At 43.4% G+C, this 16,777-nt stretch overlaps 1 protein-coding gene across 1 annotated transcript in view; it reads right to left on the reverse strand.

The window, feature by feature from the left end:
• Positions 1–16,777, reverse strand: part of igf1ra (insulin-like growth factor 1a receptor) — a 70,273-nt gene that overhangs the window by 44,295 nt on the left and 9,201 nt on the right. The window contains exon 2 of the mRNA XM_063479724.1: positions 16,156–16,722. Coding sequence (XP_063335794.1) covers positions 16,156–16,722 — 567 coding nt within the window. The remainder of the gene's footprint in view (positions 1–16,155; positions 16,723–16,777) is intronic.

A 16,777-nucleotide genomic window follows, 5' to 3' on the forward strand; every position in this document is an offset into this window, starting at 1 on the left:
ATGTGTGGTGCCTCCTGCATGCATACATGAAGGCAGCTCCTTCGCTTAAACCACACAGAGTATTTCCCTGAGTGCAAACGCATCTGAAACAGACCATTTTCTTCTGCGTGCTACATGTGAGAAAGGACAGCTGTGGAAAATATCCCAACCCGATCTTCTGAAATTGTCCAAAGTTCCTGTGTGAAAACAGCCACAGAAACCCAAGTAAATGATTCGCCACAGGCATGAACAAGACAAGAAGTAGTGAGAAATTAGGTTTCTGGAGGACAGGGGTTATGTCCTCTTTCAGTTTGTGACATTACGTGAAGACAGTACTGTTATCCTTTTGTAACAGTGGAAATCAACTGTACTGACAGCAAAGACGCTAGTCTTATATAATCCCTGCCCAATCCAAGGCACTTTTTCTTTTTCTTTTTTACTGTGGGGTAAACAGTCCAACAGTACCCAGAGTGCAGAGAGGTGGCCTTCCAGGTTAGGAGCTGTTGGGGTGAGAATCAGCAGAAGGATGAGGAATTAACTAAGTGTAGCAGGAGAACAGTTGGTGATGGAGGGCCAACAGCGTTCAGCTATTGGCCAGAGTTTATCAGACAAAGCAAGCAATGAGGAAACAAAAGGTATTCTTTCAGATCTCCCTGTGAGAATCAGACCACCCCCCCAACATGTAGTGTCCTACAAAACACCCAGTGCGAGCACTGTCTGTGTTTAGAGCATTTCTTCACCAAGCCATATATCTGGGATTTAGTTTCATCAGCCACATATCACCCAGGGAATAACGCCAACACTGTGGCAATTAGACGATAAGTTGCAGTAAGCCTGAGTCAATACCAGTTGGCTCATTTAACAGAATCTGCCCATTGTCTGCCCTCTGTGACATCTCCCATTCCTCGCCACCATTGTATCTTCTCTCCTTATCTCTCTCATAGACAGAGGAATCTTCAGTATGCGACAAGAATGCCAACAGGGAAGCCAGCCACAAGACTGAACTTACGTAACCCTGGAACCAGGGGTAAAATGTTACAGAACAGACAAAATACAAATATGGCAAAAGCTCAAGGGAAATCTAGAATGTCATGAGGGAGAAATCCATGTTGATTTTACATTCAGTTCAAAAAGTGTCAAGAGATGCCTCGGAGGTCACAGACCGCAGGGCATCAGACAGCACTAGTGAACAATCAAGGATACATTTTCTAAGTGGAAATAAATTAGCCAAGCGAAATCAAAGAACAGCGTTTTCTTTTCAGTAGCTTCCTCATGTTTCTGTTTAGTCCATTTAAGACATTTTCTTCTGGGAGTTTAATGGAGCAACACACATTAGAAAACAAAGTTAGAAGATTTGTGGTCATTCGAATTGTAGCGACAGGCAAAAATCCAGAAAGGGACGAGAGAAGAGAAGGTAACGGAGAGAGCAATGAACACCTCGGTGTACAGTAACAAGGGGGCCGTGCACCCATTATCTCCAAGACATCAATTCAGAAAGGATATCGGGAGCGACAACCGGATTAAACTCAGATTAAACAAAACACATTGGAGCCAATAAATGAGAACAGAAATCTAATTATTCTCACAATGTAATTTCAATTCCACCGACAATTAGCGGCAAGTCTGTAATAGCCTACACTGCCTAATAGTGCTTGTGATTTAACTTAAATAGAGTCCAAACTAAACTAACAGAACATTAATGGCTATTTGTAAAGAGGCCATTGGTGCACAAAAGGCTAATTCATTCCTGCTGAAGAGAGCAGTTTAGTTAGAACAATGACACTGGGCAATGAGGGTATGAGGCCACACTTGAACTGGCTTATGATCTTCACAGTTAATCAAAGCCAAGGGGGCATGGGGAGGTAGAGAGAGAGACAGAGAGAGAGAGGAGAAAGTGAATAGTAGAGAAGTCCAATAGCTAATCCTAGCCACAGTCTTTACTCTCTGAAGATGCCCATGACAGACCTAAGATGGGGAAGGATGCCAAGCAATTAACTGGAAAACTCACTGCTTCAACAGTCACGGTCTGGAAACGTTTTAATAAGCTGGAAACAGTTTCCAAAATGGTTTACGGTTCCGATGCCGACCAGAGACAAAGGCCTGCATTGTAAAGCCAGAGCGTGTATTTTTTCTGATCAAATTTACTGCCAAGAAGCTGGGAACAGGCGACATACTCAAGAGCAGTCGCTGTTGTTTCTTTAGGCCTAACCTCCCCCTACCCCACACCCGCCTACTCCACCTCCTAAAACACTCACACACACACACAAACACAGCCTTTTCCACCACAAAGGCAGACATGCGAGACCTCCTCCATTGAGCTATGTCAGAAAAAATGCCACGCTGCAGACCATCCCCACAGTGGCCCGTGGCCAATATCTTGAATCAATCTTCAGCGTGATAGCCCTAATTTGGGCCATTCAAAGGGTAAGTATTTACATGAGAAAGTCAAAGTTGGTAAAAACCACGAGAGATTCCTGGTATGGGTGTGTCTGTCAGTGACAGAAAAAAAAAAACGAAAGCAGAGTAGGAGAAATAATGTCGCAGACAAACACACTTCCAAGCACAATGCTTCTGTATGTCGCCCTGACACCACAGCCGTTTTCCACAGTTCATCCAAACATAACACACACACTATACATATACAAACAAATAAATTCTCCAGGCAGCATTTTACCGCACTGAGGTTGCTTATTACATTTTATAGTTACATTTTCATTTCTTCACTGCCAAATATTTCAGCAGCCCAAGCTGATGGTGATTACTTAATGAGAAGCCTAACCGTTTGGCTTGGTCAGAGATCGGAGTTCTGGGGGTATTTCTGGGACCCGAGGAATCATAAACACGTGACTTGGTCTTGTACAGATGTCAGTCTGGATGTGATCTGACTGCTGGGTGGACATGCATGAGCATCCACCTCACTTGCTTCTTCTCAATTCTTTTCCACTCTTGACTTTTTTTCTCCTCCCCTCCTCTTCCTCAAGTAGCCGGCCTCTCTGTCAGGACACGACCCGCCCAGCTCATACTCCGTAAATCAAGAGCGACATCTCCGTTGTTGCACTTAAAAAGAGGCGACGGCACAGGCTCTCTTTGCTGTGCCCCGAGAGGCCGCTTCCTCCCACCGCACCGGAGCCAAGAGCTTAAACACAAGCTTGTGTGCAGCATTTTCTGACACCCGCAGGCACTAAGTGACGCGCCAAATGCAGATGTGTCTGTCTCCATGGCGGCACCGAAGAGCTCACTGGGCAGAGCACGTACTTACATGCTAGGAAATAACAACCCCCTCTGATATTTACATACACTCCAATGCAAAACAACACTGGGCTAGTGTCTGCTGCCATGTGGCGTGAATGGAAATACACACTTACTCAATTGTAATATACAATGTTAAAATTTGTTGGGAGCAGACACAGATTGAGTTTTAGGGATTAACTGTGATTTTTCTTTTTTGTGCATCTACGCACAATTAAGAAAAAATAACAAACATATAAAGATAGCTATAAAAAAAAACACATTTGAATTAAAAAAAAAAGTTAAATCCTAATTCCAAGAGCTTAAATTAATCCTGCAGTAGAAAAGGTCACATTCTCAGGGGGTATCGCTGCCGGTCTTAAATATTATGCTTACTTAGGCAAACACGCCTGTACCTCAGTCACTTTGGGCTTTCACTTAATTAAAAATCAGTGGACAGAAAGGTGTAAAAACAAACCATTCCTTGATTTGAGGTTCTACATGACAGCTTCTCAGCAGGCTGAGGTGTGCAGGACCTCTGCAGAGATACAGAATACTAATAATACCACAGAGTAGGCCAGGGTCCAGCATATCTGACTCTACATCTACGTGCCAGTAAAGCCACTGGTGCCAACACAGTGGCTCACAATGTGAGCCATTCACAGAGTCTGTGCACCCACTGTCCTTACACACAAAGAGGAGTCCTGCTTCATCACACGTATCAGACGGCCACATAGTTTCAAAGACAATCCATAATGCTCTCATTGACCTCATCGTTCTCATCAGAGCACACCTAGCGCAAAAAAAATGTAAAAAAGTAAATTCCTCTCCCACCTCACTCTCATGTTCCAAGCAGGAATAGTGCACTTTTATTCCTCTTGGTCATTAAATTATTTTGCTTTTATCCAGGATGTGGAAAATAGTAGGAGACCCAAATTGACCAATCTGTGACAAGTAAAAAGCAGAGGCGGCAAAGTGGGCTGCGATGTAAGATGCCGGGTCTGTCTGATTCCACGGCACTGGCATGCTATGTAAAGATACACTGCAAGAACAGCAAACACCCTGAAATGATGTGAAGTTTAAATAAGAAGAAAAATGATGAAGGAGAACAGGTACTTGTAGTACAGGTAGTTGTTATTCAAAACATTCAAAACATAACCAGTTAGCACACATAAATACATAACCATCATAACCAAAAACTCCACAAAGAGAAGCATCAAATGGGCATTTAAAGGTCAGCTTGAGTAAACCGTGCAGAATGCTATAAATTAAAAATGAAACAGCAAAATTGAGGACAAAAACAGACATTCAGCAGGTTTTTTGTTCTACTGTAACTTGAAACGGGTCAACATCGACCGAGTGACTGAAAGGCTAAAAATAAAACCTAATTAGTAAAATGTCATCAAATAATTTATCTGAAAGGGAAAAATAGAAGACAAAGCAACATTCATTAGCCTTGTGTTCATTTTGTCTTGATCCAAAAAGTTGTCTAGAGATGGAAAAGTTCTTTATTGCGTCATTTAGTGCCTGCGGGTGTCACAAGTATATTTATTATGTTTTAAAAAATGAATTACGTGAGCCATGAGTTCAGCACCTTGTGATGCACCTCGGGCAAGCCGAGACACTCACCAACCACAGAGCAAAATTTTACTGTGGGTGTTGTTCTCTCTTACAGCCTGAAAGCGCCGTCACTGGGTGGCCTTTCCCTAGCAGTCACCATGCTGGATCTTCACAGTACTTCATGAAACTCCTGTTTAACGGCATCACTTTGGATTCAAACGCTGCTTTTCCAGGAAGGACCTACGCTTAACCTGATCTGCCCCTGTGTCACTTTTTCTGTGGAAATGTTTTGCACTTTATATAACTTTTTTACGACTCATCTACTCTTGTCTAAAAATACCTGCGATTGATTAAAGTGTTTTGTCACAGGCTAGATTTTCTAAAGCCTGAAAACAGAGAGAAGAGGAGATACAGGGGTCTCGTTCCTTCTCAAAATGTTTCAATTACAATATCCTGAAAAGCTATTCCGTTTTTTCTTTCTTCTCGTGATGCTAAAAACATGTTGCCTAACCCAGCTCTAATGGCTATGATGTAAACACAATGAACCACTAATCTGAAAAAAAGAAGCCATGAACCAGAAGAAAGGGGAGAGAAACCTTTACATGCGTAGATTTGAGCCTGAGGAAACTGTTCCTTAGTGCAGATGAATGACTCACATATGCACAGCAAAAACATGCACGTCACACCGCTAATTAAACAAAAGCTATTTTTGTCTGAGCACGCTATAAGCACGTACATATATACAGTGCATACAGTAGGTACAGTACATGCCGAGAGGCAGTGTCACACATCCTTTCTCATCCATCTTTGGTCCCTGGTTTATTTTCCAGATGACACACATCTGGAGGTGGTGGTTTTGCCATTTACTTTAAACACGAAGCCGAGTATTTTGAGTTAATCTTAGTCCTTTAAAAAGCTGCTGTTGACTGAAGGACATGCTGTTATGAAGAAAACCGCTCTTTGTGGGGGGTTTTTGGAGCTCCCAAACAGGGAAAAAAAATGTTAATGGACGGATTTCAAAACAAGCTCGAATTCAGCGGTTATGATATTCCTAAACAGGAAGTCCGTTTGCAGTATTGAAAAAGAGACTAAGGGGAAAAAAACACACTCTGAAATCTTTACTGTAAATAAAACATACAGTGGAAACAACGGCCATTGAAGGCCCTGCCTTCTTAGAACAATCAGGAACAAAACAGCAGGAACAAAAAGATTTCCTAGTTTTGTTGACCCTAACCAAAGAAAAAATAAATAAAAGTTCCACTCATGTAACGCTCGCATATATGAAAAGGAATGTGGCCTTTTGCTTTATGCGAGGCTATTTTTACGTACAGAAAGAGCAACAATCTAACGTGTTTGAATTGGACTATGGCTCTTTTTTTTCCTGTCTTTCCTTCCCAGCACCACACTAAGGCTTCATTCCTACCCACTAAAATATATACTGGTCAAAAAAAGTGAAGGGAACACATAAATTACACATCGGCTCTTGACAAATGAAATATTGAAGGTGAAAATCTTTACTGACAAACAGTACATTGTGTCTTTTGCTGCAAATAAAGTGACAATATAAACAGTAAATGGAATCCAAAATCTTGATTAGAAATCACACCAAGAGTAAAAGTTAAAAATTGCCCAAGTGTTCCCTTAATTTTGGGAGGGGTTTTTTTGTCCAAGGAAACCAAAGTTTGAGGGGTTTGTCTGAAGACGAGCATCAGTGTCATTACCTCACACACAGGCAGACCAAGGGAGACACAAACAAAAGGGCTGGAAGTTAATACCATATATTATGCAGGGAGGTAGGTGGAATGCAACAACAAGCTTCTTACAAGCAAGTACATGCCTGGACTGGAAAAGTGCTAACAACAGTACATATAGGACAGAGCGACTTCTCAGAAGGGTTGAGAAACAGACCACAACTCAGTAAATACACCTGTAGGGTTTTTTTTTTCCCAACTGGGGTGAAACGATGGACGTTGACTTACTCATCCAAAGAAAGCCAAGCACTTTTTTAAAACCAGATCATACATAAAAGCAGAGGTGCAACAGAACAAAAGCTTAAGCTGGGATGACAGAGGAGCGCCTACGCTGAGTAAACGAGTGTGAGTAATAAAATATGAATGACAATGGGTGATGTTTACATGGAGACTGTATGTTTATCAGCCACAGGGAGGAGCCTGATTCACACTCAAGCGCAAACAAGGCCTGCAAAGCCTTTCTGTAATTGACGCAGTAATGGGGGTGGGTGGTGGTGGCAGGGTTGAACTGAAGTCCCGACTGGGACTTCAAAGGCGCGCCGGACGCTTATCAACCACTGTGCTCTCGTCAAACAGAAGAGGATGAAATAGATGAAAGGAGAGCTAATGCACCTCCTCTTTTACCCCCAACAGGCTGCACTTTCTGCTCGATCAGCAGACCTCATGAGCCAGGCTGTTATAAGGAGGATGCACAAGCGCGCTCGGACCAAAACACGCATACACAGCGGGTCGCTTGGCGCACTTGCTGCTGAATTAGCAAAGCCATCACTCGCCATTTTCTTAACTTTTAAGCCAATAAACATAAGAAATCGGTAAGTGCTATGGATGAAATCATGACAGCTACTGAGCTCAAGTGTGCTGTCGGATGACAGCTCTGTGAAAAGACAGTATGTGGGCAAAAAACGTTTAAGCGTACCTTGTGCCTAACTTCAGCCCTTCTCTGTGGTTCACCTTATACCCCACCCTATCCCTACAGATTCTCAATAATCTTTAATGTCCTGCAAATCTAAAGCCAATTTAGTGAGGATGAATGAGGAGAGTGGCATCTCCCAGGTGACACGGCCTTTCCCTTCCTTTAAGCAGCGAGCAGAGATAGAGCTGCAGTGCAGAGCTCTAGAGACCTCTATATTTATCTGACACAGTAACAAGCCGCTGTCTGACTGCTTCATAGTGCAATACAGCTGCAGAGCTTTCTTTCATCCAACAACCCCCCCACCACAGACACACACACTCACCATCCCCCGCTCTCTACATCCCCTTCTCGGACATTGCTCTGCTGTGGTCAGTAACTGGGAGGAAACCAGCGATGATCTAGCGACATGTCATCTCTTTGAAAGCTTTTATGAATGAAACTGCATTTGCATCCACGCCTGCCAGAGGAGGAAATACAGCGAATCCTGATCGGAACTTCACACGCTGCTGGAGTTTAGAAGGAACCATAATTCAAAGTTGAGAGCCATAATTCATCTTGGGGGCCACCCTGATGCTAACAAAGCACCAGCTGGTGATTACTGCTTTGGAGTGGCCCATTGAGGCGAATGGCCAAGGAGCTGCTGGTCTGCCAAGAGAACCATGCCAAGAGGGCTGGAGAAGGCAGAGGAGCCCCAGCCACCTGTGCCCATTAGGCTGCGTGTTGACAACTGCACTGGACTCTGGGGATCTCACCCAAACAAGACGAAGAGAGGAAGGGGAGGCACCAGACACGGTCAAGGTCATTCTAAGCCACTGACAGAAAGCAGGCTAATGACATTAGACAAGTTAAGACTCCTTCGTCGATTGCTGACACTGAACATTAGATGGGGAAGATTTTTAAAGAGCCAACCTTATCCAAAGTTTGGTTCAAACTTCTGTAATCTAAATCCTCATGCTGGTAAATAGGGATCTTGAAATAAGGCCTGAAAGGGAAGTGTGTGGTTGTCAGAGGCATTTCATCTAGCTGTGTAATTCATGAGGTTTCCTTTGTAATTTTATTATGTCCTTTCATCTCCTCATTGTGCACATGCTCCGAAAAAGAACAGACGGCAAAACACCGCTGGCACGCCGAGGCCTGCTCGATATCTCCTTTAGAGATAGCGTACGCACAAAAGAGACACGTACAAACACAACCATAGGATCCGTGATTCATCGCTAGTTAAGCAGCTGCAGGATACAAAACGGCTCTTAGTAATTATACATGTTTTATATTTTTATAGTTTATAGAAGTAATGGAAGAAAACACACAGAGGCCAACAGTTTTTAAAGAAGCACACACATTTCAGCCATGTGTGGTGAGGAAGGTAGACAAGAGTAGCTCAGATCCTCCTTTGGTCTCCTCGCCACACATTTAAAGGGAAGAGAATAGAGGACCAGTGTTTCTGTGACCTGAGTGAACCTACCTAACTATTCTGGCAAGAAAAAAAAAAGGATACTCTTCTCTCTCTCTCTCTCTGTGGCATGCCAGCATACATCCTCACCTCTGCAGGAGAGATTTGTCAGCAGGAGATTTTGTTTTTTTCCCCACTGTGGAATTAACCCATGCTCTGAGCTTACTTGCAGGCATGGCGCATTATCTCCCAGGAGCCACAGCCAAGCCAGCCTAGCATGAGTAAATGGCTGCTGTGGCCAGAGTTATAAAGAGGGATAGAGCTGAGGCAGGCAGGCAGACAGAGGCACAGTTAAGGCACCGAGGGCAGGCACAGGCAGCAGACACAGGCACTCATCTCTCGCACCTCTCAGAGAGGCGTCGCTAAGAGGTGGCGATAGCCCTCATCCCGTCCTGCCATTTAGAGCAGGACTGAGGGGAACCTACCACAGAGCTGGGGGTGGGGGGGGGGGGGTTATAGTATTGAATGAATACTATGAATACTATGAATGAGTAGTGAGAGCAAAGGATGAGTCACAGCTCCCGAGCTGCGCAGCCACAAGCCAGCAGGCAGCCTAACACTAGAGGAACTGGGTGGCTCAAATAGGCATCAAACAGGCTGGAAACACATTACACACTGGGCTGACACTTACACAGGTTCTCTCTCTCTCTCTCTCTCTCTCTCTCTCACACACACACACACATACACAAACACAGCAGATACAGTCACAGTGGGCACAAGTTGAGGAAAATTTGTCAAAAGCGATGGCACGTGAGAGAAGAGAGCATATGTCTGTATGTTTGGATGTGAGTACAAGTATGTCAGTCAGTCTCTTTGGAACCTGGCAGCGAGACACACAGGTCCTATTTTGGTCAATCAAGCAATCCTAGGAAGCGGGGCTAATCTGTCAGTGCTTTGAGAGGAGACCTTTGTAGGCCACAGAGGACAGGAGTCGGATAAACTCACAGGGTCAAGCATCAATGGACAATAAGCCTTGCTGTTCATACATGGACAATAGCACACTGTACAGCCGTGTCATCATGACTCGATGAAACTTTGCAAACTTGCAACCGATTCTAAATAACAGAGAGGGACACTGCTGTTGACATTAAAAGTTAGTAACAGCAGTCAACACGTGTCTGTGGCTTTTCACCACTCTTGGCCGAAACAGCGAAGCGAAATAATATACGTTTCAATTTTGTCTTTGCATGAAACTCAAAACACATTAAAGTCTGAGGAAAAATGAATTCCTTTCTGACCAATCGCACCACGAGCCCCTCGAAAGTCCAAAGGCAACCAATAAAACCAATTGAGCAGAACAACTATTTGTAACCAAATTGAGTTTTACTTCAACAGGGCTCAGGTTCTGGGTACTCGGTGAAGAAGGTCTCTGTTTGGTCTAATGCACCAACATCATCTGCAAACGGGCCCTGAGCATGACATTTATGAATGTGACGTAGATGGTGGGAAATGTGGCAAAGGCCATGAGAGGCGAAAGAGGAGAAGGGAGGGTGGGTGATGGGATTTAGATGGGATGACAGCGCAGAAAGACACGTCAACTGCTTGTAATTAATATCCTATCAGAAAAAACTGAATGATGTATTGTCAAAAAAAGAAATTCAGATATGATTTATATACTATAGCTGCACTGTGTATCATGTAATGTCAACAATTAAAAACACTGTAAACCTGCCACAGCAAATAAACCGTCTCAAGGAAAGCAAATAACAATTTCACTAAACTATTCTTTTATCTAATGCTAACATAACCACTGACTGCCAAATGTGCTTCAAGAAGTCAAATAAAATGTGAAGACAATATAGTAAATAAAATCTAAAAAATCTATGCCTGATAATTCAGAGAGGACAATAACCTTTCCCATGTATTACACACACACGTGCAAAGAAACCAATTAGTAGCTTGTTTTTGCTTCTCTTGTCCTTGGTTTGAAGAGACATCTGAGAACCCAGAAAACAAAGGGCTGCTGTAAAGGGAGCTTTATTTGCTATTTAATGCATTTATTTTTGTGACACTATGGAGTTATAACACTGTGAATCAATAGTATCCTGATCTCATGGGAAATAATAGGGGCCATGCACAGTGTGCCAGCAGGGTTGGAGTATGTTGACTACATTCTCTTTTAGTTCAAATACTTGGTAGAAACCACACACAGGCACACTCACTCCTTTTGGAGCTGTGGTGATACAGTGATATAGTGAACATGGCAGAAGAAACCAAGACAGATGTGCTTTTTCCATGGTCAGTCTGGTGGCTTTAGGATGGTGGGAGTGAGTGACTCTCCTTACTTTAGCACCAGCGCTGGCACGCCGCCCAAGCTTTGTACAAACTGGAGCAAAGCGCAGGCAAGTAGTTTGTGCCCAGTGGAAACAGCGGATGTACGGGAACTTGTCATGGTGCTGAGCATGCCCCCAGGAAAGCACTGGATTCTCAAGACTGGTATTTGAGCTGTTTCCTGTGCCTGTAACCGCAGGACTTTGATAAGCTCCAGAAGCCATTAAATATTCAAAAGCTTCGTTGTATCTACTGTTGGATGTTGGTTAAACAAAAGAAGGGGGAAGGCACGATCATATGAACTTGGCTCACTACATTACACAACAATGGCTGCATACACCAAACAGACCACACACAAATCAGTTTAACTCTTTATTATTCGAAATAGCACATAAAGTTTCTCCACGGCCTTGCATGTGTAGTCCGCACACAGCCTCTGCTGTGTATTTCCCCCCTCTTTATCCCCTCACAACTGCAATGACTAAGCCAGCAGGAATGTCTACCTTATATACTTAAAGTGGCAGACCCAATTCTACTAACTCCATGTTACGAGAGGTGTAGAGATCAATAAATCTAGTTTATTCTTTGCAAACCCGCCGTAGAACCACTTTGCACAAATGTATTTAATGAGTGGTTATTTCCAGGGAAATTTGAATTAAATTAATCAGCAGAGAGCCAGGAAAACAACCAAAAGCAAAACTGGCTAGTCAGTGTGTAACCGTACTGTTACAAAACACCAGGTATGGGTGAATTTGGAGAGGTGGTGATTAAATCCCTGCAAACACTAAGGTGTTAAATAATCATTGTTTGAACATCCAAGGCATAACATTAGCTCGAAAATGAAGTCGGGCCAACTTCCGAGTCCTTTTCTTAGCCATCTGCTGGATTTTTCCATGGAGCAATAGGATAAAGAAGGTGCAAGCACTGATAAAACGTGCAACCTTGACATTATCGTCATTTCCTCTTAATTTACCAAGCGAAACATCTATTACTGAAAGACTCAAACACTGCATACCACAGAGTTATAATTATTGGTGGAGAGATGATCATTATGCACTCTGAGAGACCAGAGGCCCATTAGAATTCAGATTCCAAATACCCAAGGACCTAACACCGTCTGAAACCCAAGCTTTGTGACATTTTATATTTTCCTTAGTGGAAAAAAAACATACTGTTTACTCATTTTCAAAAACTACAGGACTAGCTGTTTAAAAAAAGCACTTTCGACTTATTTTTAAATGGCACCGTTTTGACACGTTTAGATAAGACCGACTGAATGCCACAGTCAGAATGATTCATGATACAAATACATTTCGCTCTTTCTATTATATTTGGGGAAGATTTGTGATAACTTAACACCATCGGTGCTATTACTCATCAGGATGAATCCTAGATCGGGTCTGCCTGTGAGACCTTGCTCTACAGTAAAATAGTGGGGGGGGTTTTTTTGGGGGGGGGTTGTTTTGTTTTGTTTTTTTATTAAAAAACCCACTTCTGTTGTGAAGTGGATTCAGGTCAGAGCACTCAGGCCAGAGATATCAAGTAGGTCTTTGGCAGAGAGAGAGCAAACATATTACTAAATGCAAAGTAATGCAAAGTCTCCCAGACTGGTGCAAAGCTCTCCCAACAGTCAGGGCTCCAGAGCAAAGTCTGTGGTCTCATGCTAAAGTTTTGACTTATCATAAGTCCCACTACTCTTAAAAACAATAAATAAATCATTATGACGTGCATTTGTTAGTATAAAAATAAAGCATGGCAGACGTGCTGCTTTAAATTAGACAGGGTAAGTTAAGGTTGAGAAACCAGACCGGAGTGCCTGCAAGGCTGAGCATACCATAAATGAATATTCTATTGCATAAAGATGTGAGCTATGTGAGAACCAGCGGGTAAGAGAGTGCGTGCCTCCCAGTGGAGCTATGAAGACTAGCCGGCCCTAAGACCAGCCATGACTACAGCGGCATGCTTAGTGTTCATCTGCCTAATTGCAACTGCCTCTTGACTATGCGGATTTGGATAAGGTCCAGTGAAAGGCAGGCCTGTCTGCAGCAAACACAGAGACCTGAGGAGGACATCTGAAGCAGGCCACACTTCTTTAGTCATGGGATCCCCCATAACTCAAAGCAAGCAGCTGGCAGCATGGAAGGAGTCAGGGTCTCGCCAAACAAGCTTGGTGGTTCTGACCAGTGTGTGTGTGTGTGCGCGTGTGTGAGTAAGTGCCTTTCGACAAGTAAACAATGAAGAGATATCTGACAGCCGGAGCTGTTAACAGCCCCTGATAAGCCCTGCAGAAAAGAGTTAGGTGAAAATAGAAAACGAAACACCAGCAGAACAACTGACAAGGACAATCAGAGATGAGACTGAGGCTAAGTGAAGTGGAGAACGACAGTTAGGAAGACAAGAACAGACAACATATACAAAGAGGAGGGAGTAACAATGAGGAAGGCAGAGAGGATATACGAGGAAGCATGGGGGTTATAGATGAGTGGGAGGAATGGGGCCTTTTTCAACACTGTGTACACTTCAGCAAGACGTTGGCATTGAGCTTGTATACTTGACATTTGTCTGACATTTCCCCTCCATGCCCCTCCTCCTGTAAACAGCTTCTCTATGCATCTCTCCCTGCCACTAAAAGGCACCCAGAATTTCTGCTCCAATCTGCACTTCTCTGCACAGTCACTCCTACTCACGTCCATCCTGTCGTAAATCCAGATGTAACGCAACATATTAAAGCTCACTTCTGAGAAGCCCTGGTCTAATTCACCCAAACCTGGTGTGGGAAACAGTATCTGGTGAGCGGACAAACATTTGGAAAGGCCCAGAGGGCAAAGCAGTGAGCGAGGCAGACATCACTCCCTCTTCATGTTGTGTAATTAAAGAGGAGACCGGGCTGTATTGACTAGAATACCACTGCATGCCCTTGAAGGAACATCTGTACTGGAGAAAAACAAGGCAATTATACAAAGGGGCGGAGGAAGGAGGAGAGAGGAATCTTAAGCGGGGAGGAGAGACACATCAAACCTTTATAAAAACAAAGACAGGCACAAAGCCTGGAATATTACAAGACATCACAGATCTGCTCTAGCTTCACTGTGTCTTATTTTTGCCTCAGTAACTCCTCCTTTTTTACCACTGTGTAGCTAAACCCAGACCCTTTATCTGCAGCCTTGAGACCTCAAGGCCTTCTAGATGAATGCTTTTACCCTGACCTCGCCTGGGCCTCTGAGAGAAGTGAACTGGTTCAAACAATGCTCCGGCTCTGCTTCTCAAGTCCGCTTTGTGAGAACAACAGAGGGTTTCACCACAAAACGCCACATAGCAGCTAGTGTGGGAAGAACAGACGTGACTAAAAAGTCATCACAGGCGATTTGCACCTTTTACTATGTATGGTATTTGTAAAATATGCCCATTTAAGATTTTAATGTTTTCGAACAAGGACAACCATACAAAACCTTGTTCATTTTCATTGTGTATTGATCAAAGGGTTGATAACATACAGGGAGCACCAGCAGGTCACAAAACGCACACAGTAAACACCATTGCTTTCCTATAGAGATTGACTTGGTCAATAGGAAAAAGCAGCAAGCTTGATTTCCACTGTTTATTCTGAGGTTCCCTGAAGGGATGAAGGACAGGGGTGTTTGTGACTTCAAACTAATTCTAGCACCTGCACAGATGCCTTCAAAAATGGGCAGGGGGAACATTTAAAAAAAACAGTTTTCACATAAAAATGTCATCATGTGCTAGTTTTAGTTGCAGATGGTTAAAAAAACCTCAAACCTCTGACGAATAGATCGATGAGCCCTTTTGTTAATGTGTACCTGACTCCAACTTTGAATAAATTTTCATGACCTGTTACTGAATTTCAAACCAGAGACAATGCTGGACCAAATCAGTCTTCAAGCTAAGCCTTCATGTTGCTCCCATCTACTAACCCTTATAGTTTTAGGACTGTATCTCCCATTTTGTGACATCATCTGCCCACAGGCAGGCAGAAACACCTGACAAAGTAGTTGCTGGAATATATAGGTGTCCTCCAGTACCAAAATTTTCCATGATCATAAACATATAAACAGGTGGAGACCCAAAACGTGCAAAAAGTATTGCAAATGGCAGCAAACAGCAATAATTACTTAAATTCATGAAAAGAGTGGGTGAAATGTGTTAAACAACAACAACATAAAATTTCTCCAAAAAGCATCTTTGCTCATCTTTTTGGCCTATAAAGACTTGAAGTGGTTGACAGAGTTGTTTTGAAGATGCATGAGACGGAAGATCTACTTGTCCCAGTTTCTGATCTGAAAGCACAAACTGTCTCACACTCTAAAATCTGTGAAAAAGACAGTGAAGATAAGTAATGTGACCACAAGGTGCTACACCCGCCTGCTGTATGGATGCACAAAGTATCAGATATTCATAAATGAACTGACTGGGAACAGAATGGGAGGAATTTAAATGCAATGAATATAAAAAAAAATATGACCCTCCCCTGAACTGTTAAAAAATGCATGACCCTACCGCAAGGCCAAAGTTAAACAAGAATGACCCTCCCCCCCTTATTTTTCAATATACCCCTTTTCATAAATCGCAAAATGTCCCTCAGGCAAATATTTAGCTGACATGGTCCAGACAGGTAGACTACCTCATTTCTTGGCAGGGCAACTTTAACCTCAACTGAGTATGCCTCTCTAATACCTGGTGCTCTATATTGCAGCCATCCTTCATTCCACAAATAGCCTGATCTAAAGACAAGGTCTCTGTAACGAACAGAGAGGAAATGTTTGCACTGGCCCATGGACAATCTGACTGCCTGACGGAAATGAAGGAAAAACACTGCATAGATTCATGGGATTTGTTCACTGGTGAAGAAATTTACAATTTCATCATGTTTGTGATGCTGGAAACCTCCGAGCTAGATCAAAGCCACGTCTGCATTTACTCTACTGCAGCACAAAACATCGCTCAAACATCGCCATGATGAAAACTACCAAGGAGTTCAGGGTTACCTTTCTGGCAATGGTTGGAGGTCCAGCAGCGGTAGTTACGATTGTCATTGAACGTCGTCTGCTGACAAAGAGGGTTATCCTCCATGATCCCCGGGCAGACATTGTCACATTCCTTTGCCTTCTTGTTCCCGTTGATAACATTGTTGAACTCAGTATTCATAATAAATGACCAGTCCACCGAGTCCAGGTAGCAGAGCTCAGGGTTCTTTTCGATCCTCATGGCCCCACGGGTGATGTTCCTCAGGTTGTAAAGCCCAATGTCTTTTAAGCTGGTCATCTCATAGATCACGAGGGCGTAGTTGTAGAAGAGGTTGTGCCCACGAATGACGCTCAGGTTGGGGAAGAGCACACTGAGGCTATCGAGGCCCGAGACACGAAACAGAAGCAGGTAGCCGGTGATGACGGTCAATTTTGGGAAGCTGACGGAGCGGAAGTCCTCCTGCTGGCTGTTGTTGCTGGTCTTTTCGTTGATGAGGAGGATGCGCAGGTAGCCCTCCACCACCGTGCAGTTCTCAAGACGCTTAAATTGATCGATGTCGTTTCGGAGGTCGATATCCGGGCCACAGACTGCAACACACAGAAAACACATCTTTACTGTTTTCTTCATTGAGAAACAAAGAAA

This window comes from Pelmatolapia mariae, linkage group LG7, assembly GCF_036321145.2.
Source record: "Pelmatolapia mariae isolate MD_Pm_ZW linkage group LG7, Pm_UMD_F_2, whole genome shotgun sequence".
Taxonomy (NCBI): domain Eukaryota; kingdom Metazoa; phylum Chordata; class Actinopteri; order Cichliformes; family Cichlidae; genus Pelmatolapia; species Pelmatolapia mariae.